The sequence below is a fragment of the Pantherophis guttatus genome, chromosome 8 (genome assembly GCF_059756535.1).
Source record: "Pantherophis guttatus breed Tessera chromosome 8, ASM5975653v1, whole genome shotgun sequence".
Classification (NCBI taxonomy): Eukaryota; Metazoa; Chordata; class Lepidosauria; order Squamata; family Colubridae; genus Pantherophis; species Pantherophis guttatus.
In genome coordinates, this window is record NC_142070.1 from 71,592,955 (window position 1) to 71,615,000 (window position 22,046).

Below are 22,046 nucleotides of genomic sequence, written 5' to 3' on the forward strand. Positions count from 1 at the left end.
AACACATCTTTTGGAGCAAAAATTAATGTAAGACCCAGTCTTATTTTTGGGGAAACACGGGTAGTTGTTAAATGACTCTTCCAAATTACGATGGCCTGGGAAAGAGTGCTCTACGGTCTGAAAAACACTTCTGGCTGTCACAAAATGTTGCACTGCCCATCGAGTGATTGCTTGGCAATACTGTTCATACTTACCATCATTTGCCAAGCTCCCTGCAATCTTCTCTGCCGGCTTCCCCAGAAAGTCAGTGGAGAACCTGGCAGTGAAGGTTGCATGTTGTTGTCACCTGGGGATAGAATTCCCTCTTGTCTCTGGGCACTGGCTGAAGGGAATTGGCATCCTTCTGCGAAGATTTAAGCTCCGTTTCTGCTTCCCACTAAAGGAGTTCGCTTCTGTGCACAAAGAACTGTACTTCTTCTGCAGGATGCAGAAACAGAGCTCCGGTCCTTAAGATCTGACCTCTGTTTCTGCACCCTACAGAAGTTCCTTTGTTTGCATGGAAGAGCTGAACACCCACTTGTGCAAGGCAGCCACTGTAGAAAGAGTGTGCCTCACATTAGCTGGGCATGCCGCTAATGCATACCCAGCTGCAAAAAAAAAATGCAAAGTTAAGTGGACCAATCTATGAATGTTGCCAGGCCCTGTAACAGGTCAAGCCTTGCTGGGCGTGGTGGGGTAGGCAGCAGGTCCTGGCCTCCACCACCCCAAGGCATCCCTGTATTCCCCTTAATGACCCACAGAATTGTTTAACAAGGGCAACTGAGAGAGCCGGGACTGCAGTCATTGAGCAAAGTGGTCACACGAGTGTCTCACATAACAATCACTTCACTCAACAACCCAAATTCTAGTTGCAGTTGTGGTCGTAAGTCCAGAAATTCCTGCAGGTGTTTGCATATTAAACGTATGTACGTGTGCTCTTTGTACAGGTTTGCATATTTAAATTATGTACACGTGCCTGCTTTCTGCATAGAGATTTGTATACTAAAATTATGCACCGTGCTCGTTGCATATATAAAGGAACTAGACTGAGAGATCAGCAGTCCCTTTAAAAAATAATTTTCACAATAAATGGGGACAGATAAATGGTCCCAAACACACACACAATAAATAAATATTGTCGTTACCAACTAGGACCATCCTACTTTATAAATGAAGAGATTTCTTTGACTATGCAAGGATTATCCAGCTGTTTACAGGTAATTCTTGCTTTAATCCTGCCAATGCTTACAGTTTCACAGTTCAAACATCTCGTTTCATTGGTCAAGGTTCCTTGAAAAATCTCGTGCACCCAGGTGAGCTCCTGTTTGTTGTTCTCTTCTGCTTCGTTCATGTTTCCATTTTTCAGTTTGCCATTTTGTTTCTCCTGCTTTTTCTCCTCTTGTAGAATGTCGGCAACCGTGTTCAGCAAGTAATTCAAAAATTCGTGAGCATCCTGCTGCATGTAGTTGTCAAAAAGATCTATTTTAAAGAAAAGGAAAAAGAAAAGGATGTTATTTATTTATGTAAAAGATGGCTAGAGCCGTCCGTTTTGTAGTGCACACAAATCTGGTCTGTTAACAACAGGGATAAAGAAACAAGAGAAATCAATACAGAAAAAAAAGAATGAAAGGAATAAAAAAAATCAAATTAAGAAAAACCAGAAGCCCATTTTTCTCTTCAGGCTTTACAATCCTAGGACCAGTTCTTTTTACTGTGACGGGTATTGGCAGTCAGGATGGTTAGCAAACATGAGGATCCTAACAGCTGTCGTTTCATGGCTGATCATGGATCCTTTACAGGATTCCTTGAGATCTCATGATCATTCCAGGTAGTGCCTTGAGTGAGGCAACTCCTGGATGAAGGACATTTTTTATACCAGAAGAAAGAAATGTCTTAAACCACCATATTGAGCAGTGGTAGGCGCAGTAGTTAGAGTGCAGTACTGCTGGCTACTTCTGCTGACTGCCGGCTGCCTGCAATTTGGCAGTTCAAATCTCACCAGGCTCAAGGTTGACTCAGTTGTCCATCCTTCCAAGGTTGGTAAAATGAGGACCTAGATCAGTGATGGCTAACCTTTTTGCCATCGCGTGCCAGGGGGGGGGGGGGCGGGGGAGGGTCACGCGCGCAAGTGCCCACGTGGATGCGCACACAACCCCACCCACCCCCGCTCCTGGCACATGATGGCCTGGTAGGCCCGTTTTTCTTTCTTACCTGGTTCCAGGTCGTCTCTATGCATCTGGGAAGGGCGAAAACAGCCTTTCCCACTCCCTTGGAGGCCCTATGGAAGCTGAAAGGGCCCATTTCCCAACTCTCGGTGGGACAGGAAGTGACATTTTTTGCTGTCCCCCGCCTCCAGAACCTCTCTAGGAGCCTCTCTAGGAGTCTCTAGGAGCCTCTCTAGGAGTCTCTAGGAGCCTCTCTAGGAGTCTCTGGAAAATAAGAGGAAAATAATAAAAAAGCTGATTGGCGGGTGGATCGGCCTCCCAGAATACCCCCAATAAACTGTTCCCAGAGGTGAATTTTAGCAACAGGTTCATTGGTTGTGAGCTCTGTGCCTTGCTTTTTTTTTCAGTCTCTGAAACGGAGGCTTCAGAGGCTATTTTTCTGAAGCTTCGTTTCGGAGGCTTTTTTTCTGAAGCTCCGTTTCGAAGGCTTTTTTTCTGAAGCTCCGTTTCGGAGGCTTTTTTCCTGAAGCTCCGTTTCGAAGGCTTTTTTTCTGAAGCTCCATTTTGGAGGCTTTTTTCCTGAAGCTCCATTTCAAAGGCTTTTTTCAGCCTCTGAAACGGCGGGGCTACATTCAGAGTATAAGATGCACCCAGATTTTCACCTTCTTTTTTTGGGGGGAAAAGGTGTGTCTTATACTCCGAAAAATACAGTACATATGGTATACGTAAACTATGTGACATATATCAGACTGCACCCTGAAAAAGTAATCATGTAGGTCCATTCACCATCGGCTTGAACAGCTTGGATCTACACATACCATTCTCCTTCCGTAGCCTTGAGATGAATTTTTTGGGAGGAATCACCCCAACTTTCTTCTTCTGTGTAGCAATGCTGTGGAAAAGATCTGCTAGACACGTCAGGAGGTTTTCTTTCTTTTTCTGCTGGGCCTTATACGCCAGCACATTTTCCCGAAACGGCCGGCAGAAGTACAGAGCTTGCAGGACGGAGTTACAGTAACACGTATTGCCAAACTGCAAACAAGCATAGAGATAAGCAACGGATGAAAAAAAACCAGCTAATGCAACATCTGATTATTAATCCAACTTGCTCTTTATTCTCCTACCACTGCTAATCATTACTCAAGCAACCAATCAATGAATGAATGGAGATTACAGGTGTCTTAATTGTCATCTGATTTGGTATTAAATCATATTTTTCAGAGTATAAGACACACTCCCCCCCCCCACAAAAGAGGGTGAAAATTTGGGTGCGTCTTATACACCGAATGTAGCCCCGCCTTTGCCACCCTCCACCCTTTCGCCTCTGTCTCCCAGCAATTTGCCTCCTTGCAGCAAACAGAAAACAGCCCGTTTCACTTTCAGCTTCAGCATAAGCAGCTGATTGTCGGTTGGATCGGCCTCCCAAGCCATCAGCTGTTTCAGGCTACAGGGATTGCCATTGCCTATTGCTGCCTCCGCGCCCCCCATTTTTGACTTCCGTTGTTTGCTGCTTGCTGCAAGGAGGCAAATTGCTGGGAGGCAGAGGCAGATTTTTTTTCTTGTGCTAATCAGGCGGTGCTGAAACTGAAACAGGCTGTTTGCTGTAAGGAGGCAAATTTCTGGGAGGCAGAGGCAGATTTTTTTTCCTTGTTGAATCGGTAAATGAACTTGGTGTCCTTTCAGACCTTCACATTAAGTACAAAACGTCCATGGAGATTCTCAGTCATCCAGGTCATGTTTGTCCCGAAAGTGCTTTTTTTTCCAAGAGGACTTTCTTGTTTTTCTTTGAAGATGTTTCACTTCTCATCCAAGAAGCTTCTTCAGCTCTGATTGGATGGTGGGGAATGGAAGGATTTATACTCCTTGCAGATAGGCTGGTCATTTGCATCCTTTTAGAGAGTGGTTGAGGCCACTTAGAGGTTTATCTCAGTGGTGGAATTCAAACTTTTTTACTACCAGTTCTATGGGCGTGGCTTGGTGGGCATGGTGTGGCTTCGTGGGCGTGGCAGGGAAGGATACTGCAAAATCCCCATTCCCTCCCCCCTCCTGGGGGAAGAATATTGCAAAATCTCCATTCCCACCCCACTCTGGGGCCAGCCAGAGGTGGTATTTGCTGGTTCTCCGAACTACTCAAAATTTCCACTACCGGTTTTCCAGAACCCCGTCAGAACCTGATGAATTTCACCCCTGGTTTATCTGTGTCCTCAGGGTCACCTGAGCAGTGCAAAAAAATTTCTTTCCATTCCCCACCATCCAGTCAGAGCTGAAGAAGTTTCTTGGATGAGAAGCGAGACGTCTTCAAAGAAAAACGAGGAAGTCCAGTTGCCTCTTTCGAAAAGCACCTTAGAGTTAAGTACAGTACGTTCTTCGCAAGGACATGAGAATGCAGCTTCCATACACATCTGCATCCACTATCTTAATTGCACTGATCCACATTTAGTCAAAACCCCTTTACAACTTTGTAATAGATTCTTCAACTTTCAGGCTGTCCCCCAATATCTGCAAATTTAACCCTCATTATCTGCAAATTTACCCTTTTCAGGGGAAGATACACTCTCAAATGTCAATGTTCCCCAGCCCAGTTTCTTTCAGTTATGCTGCCTAACTCCTATGACCCTCAGCTGGCTTGGCTAAAGGATTGCTACTAAGTAGTGAGGGGCTGATACAGGGTTGAAATGCTCCCAGTTCGGCCCAACTGGTAGCGATGATGGCTGCTGGTTTAGAGAACCGGTAGCAATGACAGCTTGAGGCTCTGCCCACCCGCCCGGTCATCGTTGCTTCCTGGTTTTAACCAGGAAGTAACCTGTTTTTTACCCTCTGCGCATATGCAGAAGGGTTTGCGCATGCGCGGAGGGTCAGCGCGCATATGCGACGCGCACAGCGTGTGCACCTCCGAACTGGTAGGGAAGGTAAATAGATTTCACTCCTAGGCTGATATCTAAATATCTGCAGGGCACTATGTTAGGGAAGGCAGAATGGAGCGATAATACTTACGTTGACCAGTCCAAAGTAGTGTTCATTAAGTGGAAATTGCTCTGGCCCAATGTCTTTTTCCAGAGCGGAGGCATTGGTGCCCTGGGGAAAAAGAAAGAGGCCATTATTCTCCCACAAATTCAAATTCAAATAGAATCAGAGAGGGACAAATGTGTTCCAGAAAGGGCAAGTTTTCTCGCTTCACGAAAAATGGCACATTATGGTTCTCACAGACAGTGCTTCAGAGAGCTGTGCTCACACACCCTCCCTCTACTCCATTGCGGGCCTTTTGCTGCAAAAGTAATGAATGCTCTCATCCTTTTGAGGCCCAAAAATATAGTCTTCAAAAAAACTCGCTAAGTTTTATCCACATCCTAACCATAAAGCGCACGGGAATGCCAGCAATTGTAAATTAGAAGGAGAGCACAAGATCCATTCTTTTGGAAGGAAGAAACTGGAATCAATAGCTAAGGAAGATGGTTTATTTGCCTGCCCTGCCCATGACCAAATCCATTAACCTGCCATCAATCATTTCCTAGGCTAACATACAAAAATAAACACTCCCCGTTTTACTGATGCTATCCAGGTTTATTTAGCTTTGTAATCTTATCAAATTGTTTCCTATCTACTATTTTACTTTGTCTTAAGTTGCAAGGGCAGAGAAAGGGGAATTTTTACTTGCTTAGATTAAGAGAGAAACTCTGATTTCCCCCCCTCGCCCCCCAGTAAGAGAATGTTTTCAGAAGAGTTGAATGGCAGAATGAGAGCGAAACCAGATTAATAGCAGAAAAAGGGCGCAGGCTTTAAAAAATAAAACCAACTTGCCTGTAGGTGGGAGCTCCTAATACAATGTCATGTATCTCTTTAAATTTCAGTTTGCTGTCAAACATTCTCTGTTGGATCTAGGCTACCCAAGCTTTTAAATGGATCATTATTTGCAAACAGGAACATCCATAAGGTAAAGTTAAAGATTTCCCTTGCACATATGTGCTAGTCATTCCCGACTCTAGGGGGCAGTGCTCATCTCCGTTTCAAAGCCGAAGAGCCAGCGCTGTCCGAAGACGTCTCCATGGTCATGTGGCCGGCATGACTCAACGCCAAAGGCGCACGGAACACTGTTACCTTCCCACCAAAGGCGGTCCCTATTTTTCTACTTGCATTTTTTACCTGCTTTCGAACTGCTAGGTTGGTAGAAGCTGGGACAAGTAACGGGAGCTCACCCCGTTAGGTGGCACTAGGGATTCGAACCGCTGAACTGCCGACCTTTCGATCGACAAGCTCAGCGTCTTAGCCACTGAGCCACCGTGTCCCTTTCAGAACATCCATAAGGGAGGCTAAAAAAAAAAAATTAAGATGATGGCATTTAAAAAATTCTGGATGGCAGTTCAATTGCAACGATCTGGCTAGGATTTTGATTTTCTGCATCTGTTGGGCACCCATGCTTGTAGCAGTTCCAATAAAAAAAGCTTTTACAGTTTAACTTCAAGCCACACAATGGCTCTTCATTCTGCTGAGCTTCCCCCCTCATTCCAGCACGCTGGAAGTTGCCGAAGTGAGGAGTCAAGACATATTTTAAGTACACAAAAAACCGATAGTATTTTTGAAGAGGCTCAGACAGGCACCTTCCTAATTGGCTGAGCTAGCATTAGAAGGAGGATGAGCAGTGGTGAAATCCAAACTGGTTTGCTACCGGTTCGCTGGCTACGCATGCGCACTGCATGCCAAAAGGAAGCATGGGAAGGTAAGTAGAAGGGAGGAGAGGATCAGCCGTGGTGCACGATTTAGCTTTGCTAGAAAGCAGGATTTCCTGCTTTCTAGCAAAGCTAAACCCCGCTGCACAGCTGATCGTCAGAAATACCAGTTTGGAGAAACCGGTAGCTTTTTTTTTTTTTACTCTCAGTTTGCCCGAACCGGTAGTTTTTAGCACTATCGGTTCGCCCAAACCGGAGCGAACCGGTAGCATTTCACCCCTGAGGATGAGTTACAATACAATCAAGCTTGCAAGATTCTGTTATTATAGCCACTCAGTAAAAGTAATTTTAGCCACTTGTGGAGTTGATTTCTGAGCCTGGTTCTACCTCAAAGAGCTGACATCATACCGAAACAGCCCATTTTGGATATTCTTCATAGGCTTGACTTCATATAAGGTTATCATATCTGGGTTGCCAGGTTCCACATGACCACTAGTTGGCATGAAACAGAGAAATAAAACAACAAATTATTTGTAGATTGTTCAGTTCTGGCCCTGATTGTATTAATTCGTGCAAAAAGATCGCCCAAACTGACAATAACGATGACGTAACACAGTCGCCAAAATGATTCAATCTGTAAAAATTATCACGTTCCTGCCAATTAAGTTAAATTTAATTGATGGGAACGTAAGAGTTGAAAATGTAGTCGAGAACGAGCGGGTTAAAATATTGTGGGATTTCCAAATACAAACTGATAGCTTCTTGGCTTATAACACACCAGATTTAACTGTAGTTGAAAAGGAGAAAGTATGGATAATTTGATGCAGCCATACCAGGAGATAGTAGAATAAAAAACTTGGGGTAGATCCCAAAACATCAAGAGCTGAGAAATTGAAAGATTGCAAGATTATGGCATATACTGGCGGTGGTGACTCTAATGGTTATCAGCACTCTGGGTGCCATACCAAAAACTCTTGGACAGCACTTTATTTATCAATCTGTACATTGATAAAACTTCCATCTGTCAATTACAAAAAGGCCAGATCCGCACATATATTATGTTAATACATGATGGCATCCTAGATTCTTTGGAAGATCTCAATGCATATGAAGGCCAAAACCACTTAAAGAACTGGCATATATAAGTTTCTATTTTTTGTAAATAATAATAATAATAATAATAATAATAATAATAATAATAATAACAACAACAACAACAGCAACAACGATTATTATTATTATTATTATTATTATTATTATTATTATTATTATTATTCTAGAAGAGGATGGAATAGAACTAGAGAATGAAGAAATGATAAAGGCAGTAAAATCAGAAGGCGGCTACAAGTACTTGGGGATTTTAGAAGCCTCTGACTTAATGCATAATAAAGTCAAGGAATTAACTTCAGCCAAGTACATTCGGCGAATTCGTAAGATATTAATGTCCAAATTGAGTGGAGGAAACATCATAAAAGCCATAAATACCTGGGCTATACCTGTGATTAGATACTCTGCAGGAATAATTGACTGGACCCAGATGGAGTTAGACAATTTGGACAGAAAAACAAGGAAGCTTATGACAATGAATCATGCCTTGCACCCTAAAAGTGATGTTGACCGATTATATTTACCAAGAGCAGAGGGTGGTCGAGGACTCCTACAAGTAAAGCAGACTGTGGAAGAAGAAAAATGCAGCTTGAATGATTACATCCAGAAAAGTGAAGAACCAATGATTAAGGAAGTAAATAAAGGAGGCTTTTTAAAGACAACTAAAACAAAAGCAGAATATAGGAAAGAAGTAATTGAGCAGCGAGCTGAAAATTGGAAAAGCAAAGCTCTGCATGGCCAATACTTGAAAAGTATTGAAGGCAAAGCTGACCAGAAACTAACTTGGAACTGGTTGAGATCAGGAGTACTGAAAAAAGAAACAGAAAGCTTTATTTTGGCAGCTCAAGAACAAGCCCTAGCCACAAACTGCATGAAGGCAAAAATTCAACATGTTACCACCAACAGCAAATGCCGCCTCTGCAATGAGAAAGATGAGACAGTCGACCACCTGATCAGTGGGTGCAGCAAAATTTCACAAACTGACTACCTACAACACCATGACCGTGTTGCTAAGATCATTCACTGGAAATTGTGCCAGAAGTTTGGATTTGAGTACAGCAAAAACCACTGGGAACATCAGGTTGAGAAAGTTTTAGAGAATGAGAAACTCAAGATCTTGTGGGACTTTAGGATTCAGACTGACAGGCACTTGGTCCACAACACACCTGACATAACAATAGTTGAAAAGAAAAAAGTATGGTTCATTGACATTGCAATACCTGGTGATGCACAGATTGAAGATAAGCAGCAAGAAAAAATCATAAAGTACCGGGACTTGCATATTGAAGTTGTCCCGATTGTAATTGGAGCCCTTGGAGCAATACCCAAAGGGCTACCCCACTATTTAGAAATTCTAAATTTGCCGGACTTGAACATTTTGACTCTACAAAAAACCACCTTACTCGGAACAGCTTACATCCTCCAACGATACCTTAACAGTTCCTAGGTCCTTGGTTAGGACTTGAGCTGCTGAGCTATTAACCAGCCTCAAAGGCTGTGAATCTCACTAAAGATTAATCAATAATAATGATGATGATGATGATGATGATGATGATGATGATGAAAAAGAAAAAGAAGAAAAAGAACTAGAAAAAATCATGAAATATTGCTACCTGGCCATCGAAACTACATGGCTATGGATGAAACATGTAACAGTGATACCCATTGTCATCGGGGCACTTGGTACCATGTCCAAGAATTTTATAAGATACATCAGCAAATTGCAGCTTCCTGCAATAACACCAGCAGAACTGCAAAAAACTGCACTACTTGGAACATCGTACATCTTAAGAAGGTACTTGGTTGATAACTAGGACACTGGCAGCAACCCGTATCACCCATTAGCACCAGTCAATGGTATTTGTGATGCATTTTTGAATGTTCAGTTGACTGAGTTTCATGTTTAATGAATAAAGTAAATAACAATAACAATAATAATAATAGTAATATAACAATAATAATTTAAAAACAGAAGCTAATGCAGTTAAACTAACTGCCATTGTTAGACATTTCTGCTGCGTTTATTCCAATGATCCACCTTCAAAAGTACCACAGTTCACCTCTAAGGCATAATTGCTGTCATTGCTTTGTGATGATTTTGACCTGGAGGACATACAATCATCAACTGTGGACAATATTTAATGGATCCGATTATACCGTCAAAAAAAAAAAAAGTTTTATGGCAACTCCTCTGGGAATGTTTATCTATTCTAAGAGCAGAATCCCAAGTTAGCAATGTTTTCTCCCATTTATATCATTAGCTAACTTAAAGTATACCAAGATCTAAGTCAATTTATCTTCTTGTTTGTTCCTTGTAGCTTTATTGGCACTGTAGCTATTTCAGCTTATTATTTCATTCCTTTTCATCACTTGTGACATTATTCATTTAAGTGTTCCCTTTCTGGGTGCCCCTCTCTCTTCTGTTGAATGGCTATATTACACAACACCACATACCACACACACAAACAAATATCTCCTGAAGACTTAATTGTTAATTTTGAAAACACATTTTTCACTCTGGTGGCACTATAATGCAGGAGAAAAAAAGGTTCAAGAAAGAGTTTTGTTTTTAAGAGGAGGAAGGGATGCAATTAGGAATACCATTTCTTTCTATTTTTCCCATTCATACAAAAGAATCACAGTGAGTTTTATTTTGACATACTGGCTTGGAAGAAGAAACAAGCAATCCAGAATTGGATTCAGGTGAACGAGTTGGCTGGTAGAAGAACCAGGCTGGGTTAATTCATGCCACCTCTGCGGTTAGTGCAGAAAATAGAGTTGCATGGCAAAACTGTATGCATGAAAGAATTCCCTGAACAGAAGTTTAAAAGATTATTCGACGAAAGAACCATCCAAAACACAGCTCTAAAACAACCATCGAGTACTTAAAAGAAAAACAAATCTCTTTAGAATGGTTTTCGCAGTCCTTGGATTTTATTATTATTAAAAATTTGGTTTGCGAAGTTCTAAACATCCAGTGCATGCAAGAGGACCTGTGGAGGTTTCTAGAAAAATTCTGCAAGGAAGAGTGGGAAAAACTCAGAGGCTCCATATAAGCTCGAGGAACAGGAGGAAGAGTCACAAATAAGGCAGCAATTGGATAATATCAATTTAAATCCAAGGCAGAAATGTAATTTGAGATAGTGTCTCAGCCCTCACCCTCTACTGTGTTTCTCCGAAAATAAGACCCTGTCTTATATATTTTTTGCCACCAAAAAAGGCACAAGGTCTTATTTTTGGGGGTGGGTGGGTGGGGGTGTCGTCCACAGACTCAGCTCACTTGCCTGTGTCACCCCTGGCCTCCTTTTCGCTATCAAAGAGGCCTTCAGGATCTTCTTCGGCTTCGGATAGTTGTAGCCAGATCTCGCACACCTTGGCCCATTTCTTCCGCAGCCAGCAAGTCTTTCCCGAAGGCCTCTATAGCCAATAACAGAGCTCTGGATCGACCCGAATCTAGCGCTGTTATTGGCGACAGAGGCATTCAGGAAAGCCTTGCCAGCTGCAGCAAAAGAAATGGGCCGAGGTGTGCGGGGCCTGGCTGCAACTATCCGAAGGTGAATAATACGGCAGCTCCCCCATCCCCACCCTAGCTTAATTTTACTACTGCACCCTGGAGTGGGCGGGGTCTTAATTAGGGCTTATTTTGGGGGGTAAGGCTTATATTGGGCGCAAGTGTAAAAATCAAGCTAGGGCTTACTTTCTGTTGTGGTCCGCCAGCAGCCTGCGGAGCTGGCAGCAGAGTCGGACAGTGAGGAGGCTGGGGAGGACAATGGGCCAGTCCTGGAGTCTGAGGAAGGCCCGGATGAGGGCTCTGCGTCGGAGGCAGAGTGGGGCCAGGGCCATCTGGGAGTGATGCGCGGACTCTGGAACCTCCAGAGGTGGATAGCAGAGAGGCAGAGGAACAGGAGCAGCCTGTTCCTAGTGCACGCATGTAAAGAGCTGCCAGAAGGCAAGAACAAGCTAAAGCAAAAAGGACGACTCGGGAGTAAGGCTAGGAGATGACTGGCCCCTCCCAGAAGGCTTAAAAGAGCAGCAAAGGCTCTTGGACTCTTTATAGGAAAGCAACGTTGCTACATTTGTTTCTTGTCAGCATCTCTTGCTTCTGAACTTTTGCCAAGAAAAGCCTTTGGCAGGGTGCCAAAGAAGACTAAAGGTTGGTGATAAGGCCGAAGGACTGTTTATGAAGGATTTGTTTTGGACTTAATTTGGACTAAGATGAGAATGAAGTAATTCTCAGCTGTTCTAATAAAATATGTTTGTTTGGGACTGATTGTGTCTGGTGATAACTATTTGGGCCTAGGTCACAACACTTTCTGAGTAGGTTGTATTTTCGGGGAAACACGGTAGTTCTTACAAAGGGAGAGAGGCTGGGATATGCATTCAGACTTTGCAAAATTCTGTTCCAGGAACCTTATAATAAAAGTAGTATTAGCATTCATAATTTTGGCTTCCTGGTCTGGTCTACCTCCAAGATCTGACTCTCCATCCTTAGGTCTCTTATACAAAACATTATGGGATTTATTTATATTCTTATGGCGGGAAAGGGAAATGGCAAACACTACTGTAGGAACGAGGCTGGTGAGGCAGGAATCATTGCTTCCCAGGGTAGAGAAAACTGTTAGATCATAGATGAGAAACATAGATGAGACGCTTTCTAAAGCCACTGAGAGAACAGCCAAGTATCTGTTCACTTGGAAAAGTGGGAGGAAAAAGTCCAGATTTTAAATCCTAGAGTGCAGTTCTATTATGGGCCTTGACTTCTATGTACTGCAGTAGCTGCTTATTCAGCTCTATTCTTGTTTTCAGCAGAGACTAATTTTTGCTGAGTAGTACTGTGCTTGAGCTTTTTGTCGAGTAAAGCAAATCTTGAATAAGGGATTATATGTTTGGGGAGATGAGATTTACAAATGCGCCTGGTGGGAAGCCTGGACAAATGGTTCATCTCAGCCTCCAAGTAGCTGTAACATGTGAGATGCCATGAGAAACTAAGGTAGTATGTTGACATTTTCACATTGAATTAAATGACTTTTAGGTGTAGTTCTAATTCCTGAGGAAGAGGGGAGTGGGGAAGGCATGCAGATTTCTTCAAGAGGAGATTGTTAGTAGTGGTGAAATATAATTTTCCTGAACTTCGGCCATCACACAACACGGTGACAAACTGGAAGTTTATGTGTGATGGAGAGAAACACACTGCAGGAGATGGTAATCAAGGAACAATGCAGTGATGAGTTGCTCCCGGTTCAGTCCGGTTCTATGGAACCGGTAGTAAAAACGGCAGGAGGTTCCGCCCACCTACCCCGACGTCATCATGGGTGACCTGCACATGTGCAGAAGCTTCTGCATGTGTGAGTGAAGCAAGTGCGCGATTGCGCTCCTACTGCGAACTGGTAGTAAATGTAAGTGGAACTCACCCCTGGAACACTGTCATGCATACAATTTCTCCCATCCAATAAATCAGATCTTATTTGAAAATCACTAAGTATAATATGGAAGTCTCTGAACTTGAATTCTATTTCCTCCCGATCAGCTGGGACTTGGGAGGCAGAGAATAGATGGGGACAGGGCCGGTCAGAATTTTTACTACCGGTTCTCCGAACTACTCAAAATTTCCACTACTGATTCTCCAGAACTGGTCAGAACTGCTGAAACCCCTCTCTGGAATGAAGACAAGAAACAATGGATGGAAGCTAATCAAGGAGAGAAGCAACCTAGAACTAAAGGAGAAAATTCCTAACAGTGAAAACAATCTGCCTTCTTAAGTTGTGGATGCCTCATCCCTGGAGGCTTTTAAGAAGAGACTGGACAGCCATTTGTCAGAAATAATATAGGTCCCCTGAGTGAGCAGGGAGTTGGACTAGATGACCTCCAAGATCCCTTCCAACTCGGTTACGATTACTATTCCTCCACCGCCTCATGATTTCTAGCAAAGAGAACATCCAGTTTTTGTGGAATACTTCCAAGTGGTTAGTCATCTTTCAGCTGCTGAATTAATGCTCTACTAACCAGATACTCAAGCCAGTAATACTTGATTGGGTGGTTAAGCTCTTTTAGTATTTGCCCTGCTTCAGCATCTATCTCTTAGCTAAATTTTATAACCATAACAATTATGACAACAGTGATTTTCTCACCTTCCCGAGGAACGTGTAGACGGTAAACATTTTTCTGCAGGCTGCTTCAAGTGCAATAAAATTTCTACAGAAAGGAATGCAACAGCTCTCTGTTGACTGCACAATAATAACACTTCATAATTACATCGTCTTTTTCTTCTTGTACCACTTTAATACACTCTGGGCAAATTAAAAGACAATGCATAAGCTCCCCTAAACACAACAGAATAACTTAGTCATGGCCTAATAATGTCCAATTAAGTTTCGATAGCCCTTTCCTTAGAATGAGCTATTATCTCATCAATCCTGGCTTATTAATTCTGGGAGTTACAGACTCAATACACCTGGATGATACCAAGCTGGGGAAAGGCTGCCCTGATACAACCCTTTATGGCAGGTCAAAAAAAAATAAATAAATCAGCGCCATCTCATAGAAGCATAAAGGGATGAAACATCGAGAAATAACAGCTCGTTCACAGTCAGCTAAAAATATATTAAATGAAGATCAGATAGCCCAAAGGCATTTCTGTCCTACAATATCTTCATTTTAATCCACTACACCAGGGGTCTGCAACCTTCAACACTCAAAAAGCCATTTGGACCCATTTCTCATAGAAAAGAAAACACCGGGAGCCACAAAACCTGGGTGGGTGTGGTCAACTCGATGTCACTCACTCCCACCCAGTCACATGATCCCCACCCAGCCACGCCTACCCAGGTTTTGTGGCTCCCAGTGTATTCTGTGGGAAACAGGTGTGTGTCGCTTTCTTTCTCTCTCTCTCCTCTCTCTCAGGCCAGGCGAGGAGTGACTGGAAGGGGAGGGCGAGGGGTGGGGCCAGCCAGTGGTGGGTTCAGCCGTTAGGGAGCCACAGCAGGGGGATGAAAGAGCCGCATGCGGCTCCGGAGCTGTGGGTTGCTGACACCTGCACTACACCAATGTTTCTCAATCCCACCAACTTTAAAGATGTGTGGAATTCAATTCACAGGATTCCAGCCAACTGAGCAGCTGAGGAGATATGGAAGCTTACATCGACACATCTTAAAGTCTTCTACACTATAGAACCGTGATGGCGAACCTATGGCACCCGTGTCGGAAGTGGCAGGCAAAGCCATCTCTCCGGACACGGGAGCTATCGCCCGTTGCTCTTCCGGGTTCCGGCACACCGGCCATCTGGTCTTCATGCACGCGATAGCGCCAGAAACCGGAAGAGCAGCCGCCCGCTGCCATTGCACGCACCGGGAAGATGCTCTTCCGGTTTTTGGTGCGCGCATGTGCACCAGCCACCTGGTCTTCCGTTTTTTGGTGTGTATGCACGTGCGAAGACCAGCTGGCCGGCATGTATGCATGCATGCGCGTGCCGGAAACCAGAAGATCATCTTCCCGGCACACACACACTCCCGTTTTGGCACTCAGTGCCGAAAAGTTTCGCCAACACTGCTATAGAAGAATAAAGTATGAAGTACTCCTAGAATTTATATCATACTTGGGATCTTGCTCTGAGTATCCAGTATCTCCACTCAAACATACATGCAACCTTATATGTCAATATATGTGTCCTTCTAGCACAGGTATCCTATTGGCCTTCTGGAAGCCCTTGAAGTCTCCTTTGGTTCCTCCATTGCTTCAAAGGTTTTGTTCTTCTGCTTCAAAAGAAGAAAGTTGACTGTCTTACTGTGGTTAAACTGCCAGGCTCACCAAAGAGACACTGAAGCACTAAAGCATCAGGATTATGCAGTTTGCAATTGAGGATATACAGACAAGGACACGAAGCCCTGTAGAGAAAGGCGTTGATGATCAAGGTCATCACTCTAAGAAGATATTTCATAACCATGGCAAGTTTAAGATAGGTGGATTCAACTTCTAGAATTCTCCAACCAGAAACACACAAAAGGGCAAAAAAAAAAAAAAAAATCCATGAAATCTGGAAAGCCAAAGATAAAGTCCATCACGATAACGGATTTCTCTCTGCTGAGTTAATAGAGTGGAATAAATTCTATTTTAAACCTCTCGTGATATTTCTGAATGGCTTTGAGTAATATGACAACCCCTTAAAAAACAAAATATATTATATGCTAAGCCTGTATGGCCTAGAGTCTACTGTACTTCAATAGATATATATTATACGATATCAGTCATGTGATCAATTATATTACATTAAGCATGTAACATTCTTTCTGCACCAACTCAGGAAGCTCAAACTACCCAAGGAGCTGCTGATCCAGTTCTACAGAGGAATTACTGAGTCTGTCATCTGCACCTCTATAATTGTCTGGTTTGGTTCTGCAACCCAACAAGACAGACACAGACTTAGGAGGATAATTAGAACGGCAGAAAAAAACAATGGCTACCAACCTGCCTTCCATTGAGGACTGTATATTGCACGAGTCAAAAAGAGGGCTGTGAAAATATCTACAGAGCCCTCGCATCCTGGACATAAACTGTTTCAACTCCTACCCTCAAAAAGATGCTATAGAGCACTGTACACCAGAACAACTAGACACAAGGACGGTTTTTTCCCCCCGAACGCCATCACTCTGCTAAACAACTAATTCCCACAACACTGTCAAACTATTTACTAAGTCTGCACTACTATTAATCTTCTCATCGTTCCTATCTCCTTCCACTTATGACTGTGTAACTATAACCTTGTTGCTTGTATCCTTACGATTTATATTGACTGCTTCCTAATATGATTTGATTGCTTATTTGTACCCTATGACTGTAATTAAGTGTTGTACCTTATGATTCTTGACGAATGTATCTCTTCTTTTATGTACACTGAGAGCATATGTACTAAAGACAAATTCCTTGTGTGTCCAATCACACTTGGCCAATAAAGAATTCTATTCTATTCTATTCTATTCTATTCTATTCTATTCTATTCTATTCTATTCTATTCTATTCTATTCTATTCTATTCTATTGACTGTCATTAAGTGCTGTATCTTATGATTCTTGACGAACGTATGTCTTTTATGTACACTGAGAGTGTATGCACCAAGACAAATTCCTTGTGTGTCCAATCACACTTGGCCAATAAAGAATTCTCTTCTCTTCTCTTCTCTTCTCTTCTCTTCTCTTCTCTTCTCTTCTCTTCTCTTTTCCTCTCCTCTCCTCTCCTCTCCTCCCTTCCTCTATTCTATTCTATTCTATTCTATTCTATTCTATTCTATTCTATTCTATTCTATTCTATTCTATTCTATTCTATTCTATTCTATTCTATTCTATTCTATTGCCCTCCCCAAACTATAAAACTGGGATCATTCCCAGAGACATAAGCATGGTAAGAGCACAGCAGCAAAATGGCAGCCAAACTATAATTACAGCATTAGTGAGCAGGAACTTTCACTTATTGTTGTACTTCATGTCACATTAGGTTCCACCCGTTTATGTTCAAACAAAAATCTGCATGCTTGTTCTACCAGAAATATTAGGATTGCGTGCAGGCACTATCTTACTCCTTTTAGTAATAGTTATTTTGCCTATCTCCACCTTTACACTCAATCTCACAGATTATTCTGCCATTTGACTGGTTTTTTTCCCCCTATGGCTTGTTTATGTGTTTTTTATGTGTACCCTCGTGTGCAGTGTGTGTGAAAAACATGAGCAAGAGGTGTAAAAGCATAACCATACACGTGATAAAATGGATTTTGGTCCATGAAAGCTTGTGTCATAATATATTTAACAGATGCCTATTTAAGGGAAAAGCAAAACATTTGCTTGGGCAAGCCATAAGCCACCATTGTTTAAAATAATCATAAGATTACTGTGAGGAAAGAGGTTTGAGGCTACAGGAAAAATATTATATAAATACATTTACAGTTTGGCTTCCCAAAGTATATTTTTCATTATATTCAGATGTGCCGTGATTCACAACAGTGCCAAAAACAGGAAAAAAGGTTATCAATGAATTGATTCTAGACACATCTATGGGAGTCTGAGAATTCAGACTGAAGGCCAAAATTGGCCTTATATTCTTATTAATTTCCAAGTAGAAGCAAGCAACGTACTTTTGGATGAAGGGAACGTAACCCTAAAATAGGATAACTCTGGGTATAAAAATCAAGATTGTGATTTCAAAAGCTATATTTAGGTAACTGATTACAACGCCCAACATAAAACCTATTTTTGAAACAAGTCTGCTTAGCCTGTGATTGTGAACATATCCACAACTACAGACACTATTACAATTCCATTTCAGGAATGGCTCAATAGTGAATCAAAATGAAGAGAATGCAGTTTTACACTCCCTGTTTATAAACCAGATGTACAATCATGTTTATGCCATTAGTCCCTTTTAATTATACATTCCACCATGCACTTTTCAACTGCATCACAGATCGCCGGAGAGTATTTTTCCATTTTCCCCAATGTTGCATCTCTGTAAGACTGAGGATGCCAGTCTTGTGTTCATTTCCTAGCAATAAATGTGGTCTTATATTCTGTGAATCGCCATGGGCAAATAGGCGGCAATATAAATTCAATCAATCAATCAATCAATACCTCCGGACTTGATACTGTCTCAGATTAGAAGTCTTATCACACCCAGATATCATTGCTATAGATTCACACGGGTTTCTCCTATTGTTATTGGGCATCAATAAAACAAGATTACCCTATGTCAGTGATGGCGAACCTACGGCACGCGTGCCACAGGTGGCACATGGAGCTGATTTTCGGGCCTTCCGGAAGTCAGGAAATGGGCCGTTTCCAGCCTCTGGAGAGCCTCAGGGTGGGGGGGGGAGGAGGCCGTTTTTGCCCTCCCCAGGCTCCAAGAAAGCCTCTGGGGACTGGGGAGGGTGAAAAACCTGCCACCGGTAACCTTTTTCCCGTCGTGTGCCAAAAGCGGGGGGAGCGCCGGGGGGGGGTCGCATGTGCGGATGAGCGGGGGGAATTGAATTATGGGTGTGCGTGACCCCCGCGCGTTCTCCCCGCTTTTGGCAAAAAGGTTAGCCATCACTGCCCTATGCGGTAGGCCTAATCCAGGACAACTACAATGTGCTTGTTTTAGTGGTTAAGGCCCCAGGCTAGAGAGCAGGAAATTGTGAGTTGTAGTCCTGCCTTAGCAATGAAAGCCAGCTGGGTGACCTTGGCCCACTCACACTTTCTCAGCCCAACTCGCTTCACACAATGGTTGTCGTGTAGAAAACGGGAGGAAAAAAGCGGGCAGGATATGTTCACCACCTTGAGATATTTATAAAAAATAATAAATTGAACTGAATTACTGGTTGGGGAATTTGGGGAATCAAAATTCTACCTATCTGGAAATTTGGTCAAGTTGTTCCCAAATAAAAGAAAGGCCACAGCATTGTACATCCAAATCATTTAATGCACCAGTGAGTTTCCAAAATCACAACACAACCTCTCAGCATTCTGCTTAATGCTTCACTCTTAACGCTACTCAGCTCCCCATTCAAAACTCCGCACGTCATGAAAGAGTTTTCTCAGGATGCGCCTCGCCATCCTTGACTCATTCTTCCGTCCATCCATTCAAAAGTAAAGCTTTTGGACATTTCCTGCTGCCAATTTAGGAGTCTCTAAGTTGAAAAGGGATGAAAAAGAGCGGAGAGCATCTTGATGATCAGGGAGCAGATATTCAAAATATGAAGTGGGCAATGAAAAAAACTTGGCTCAACCCCACCCCACCCCGGAGCCATTTCATAAAACAAAGAGGGCTTAAAGCCCCCTTCCCGCCTTGCTCCAATTAGTGACCTGGCGTCAGTTCCTTGTGAAGCAGAGGCAGAGCTCAAAAAAGCAGCCCCTAATTTGAATTCATGATTTTTTGTTTATCTTGGCAACCTTTGCATTTGAATGGGGAAGAGCAATCTTTTGCATCCCAATTCCTTGACTGCAGATCCATACCAGGGGTGAAATGCTCCCGATGGCGGCCGATGGTTCGGAGAACCGGTAGCGATGGCGGCGCGAGGCTCCGCCCACCTGCCCAGTCGTTGTTACTTCCTGGTTTTAACCAGGAAGTAACCTGTTTTTTACCCTCTGCGCATGCACAGAGGGTCCGTGCGCACTTCCGAACCAGTTGGGGAGGTAAGTAGATTTGACCCCTCATCCATACCCTCAGCCCCAAATATAGGTAGCCCTCGACTTACGACCACAATTGAGCCCCAAATTTCTGTTGTTGAGTGAGACGTTTGTTAAGTGAGCTTTGCCCCATTTTACGACCTTTCTGGCCACCGTTGTTAAGGGAATCACTGCAGTTGTTCAGTCAGGAACACGGTTGTTAAGTGAATCTGACTTCCCCGTTGATTTTGCTTGTCAGAAGGTCGCAAAAGGGGATCACGTGACCTAGGGAACACTGCAACGGTCGTAAGTATGAACCAGTTGCCGAGCACCTGAATTTTGATCGCTGTGATCACGCGGATGCTACAAAGGTTGTAACTGTGAAAAATGGTCATAAGTCACTTTTTTTCAGTGACGTAACTTTGAACAGTCACTAAATGAACCATTGTAAGACTAACTCAGCAGGTTAATCCTCAAGTAACAACAGTTTGCTTAGTGACTGTTTGACGTTACGACGGTGCTGAAAAAAAATGTTTTCTGACCATTTGTCGCACTTATGACTGTTCCTAACTTAACAACTGCAGTGATTCACTCGACAAACGTGGCAAGGTTGTAAAACAGGGCAAGACTCACTTAACAAATGTCTCACTCAGTAACATAAATTTGGGGTTCCATTGTGGTCCTAAGTCGAGGTCTCCCTGTGGATGCACAACAGCTGTACAACCGTTCTTGTAGCAACCCAGGGCCTCCACCACCCCTGAGACTGCATAATAACTGTAGAGCCGGGATCGCACGGGTGCCTTGCTTAACGACCGTGACAATTTCATGACCGTAATTCTGAACTCAATGGTGGTCGTAAGTCAACAACTACCTGTAGACGCACAATAGCTGTAGAAGCAGTCCTCGACTTATGACCATTCTTGCAGCAACCCAGGGCCTACCCCACCCGTGAGGCACCCCCTTCCGCATAATGACCGTATTGGGGAGAGCCAGGATCGCTTTACCGACCACAACAACACAGCCTCGATGGTGGTTGTAAGACGAGCACAACATCTGTAGAAGTACTCCTCGATTTATGACCAATCTTTCAGCAACTCAGGGCCTCCTCCCCACCCCTGAGGCACACCCTTCCGCATAGTGACCGTAATGGGGAGAGCCATGTGCCTTGTTTAACGACAGCAATTCTGGGCTCCATTGTGATCATAAGTTGAGGACTCCCTGTGGATGCACAACAGCTGTACAAGTAGTCCTCGACCTATGACCCTTCTTGCAACAACCCAGGGCCTCCCCCCACCCTTGAGGCACCCTGTTCCGCATAATGACTGTCATGGGGGAGACTCGGGATCAGTTTAACGACTGCAAACAACCTCATGATGACCCTAATTCTGGGCTCCACTGTGGTCATAGGTCAAGGACTCCCTGCAGATGCAGAACGTACAAGAAGTCCCCCACTTAGGACCCTTCTTGCAGCAACCCGGGGCTTCCCCCCCCACCCACATCCCCAGAGGCACCCTGTTCCGCATAACAACCGTCATGGTGAGACCCAGGATGGCTTGAATGACTGCGACAACCTCATGATCGTTTTTCTGGGCTCTACTGTAGTCATAGGTCGAGGACTCCCTGTGGATGCAGAACGTACAAGGAGTCCCCCCACTTACGACCCTTCTGGCAGCAACCCGGGGACACCCCGTTCCACTTAACGACCGTCATGGTGAGGCCCAGGATTGCTTTAACCTCATGACTGTAATTCTGGGCTCCACTGTGGTCATAGGTCAAGGACTCCCTGCGGATGCAGAACGTACAGGGAGTCCCCCCACTTACGACCCTTCTGGCAGCAACCCGGGGACACCCCGTTCCGCCTAACGACCGTCATGGTGAGACCCAGGATTGCTTTAATGTCATGATTGCAATTCTGGGCTCCACTGTGGTCATAGGTCAAGGATGCAGAACATACAAGAAGTCCCCCACTTACGACCCTTCTGGCAGCAACCCAGAGGCACCCCGTTTCG

At 43.6% G+C, this 22,046-nt stretch overlaps 1 protein-coding gene across 1 annotated transcript in view; it reads right to left on the bottom strand.

Moving 5' to 3' along the window:
• The window catches only part of USP46 (ubiquitin specific peptidase 46), a 44,429-nt gene that overhangs the window by 20,910 nt on the left and 1,473 nt on the right, over positions 1-22,046 (bottom strand). Inside the window, exons 2-4 of the mRNA XM_060690823.2 lie at positions 5,139-5,219; positions 2,963-3,176; positions 1,229-1,458 (exon numbers count right to left, since the gene is read on the bottom strand). Coding sequence (XP_060546806.1) covers positions 1,229-1,458; positions 2,963-3,176; positions 5,139-5,219 — 525 coding nt within the window. The remainder of the gene's footprint in view (positions 1-1,228; positions 1,459-2,962; positions 3,177-5,138; positions 5,220-22,046) is intronic.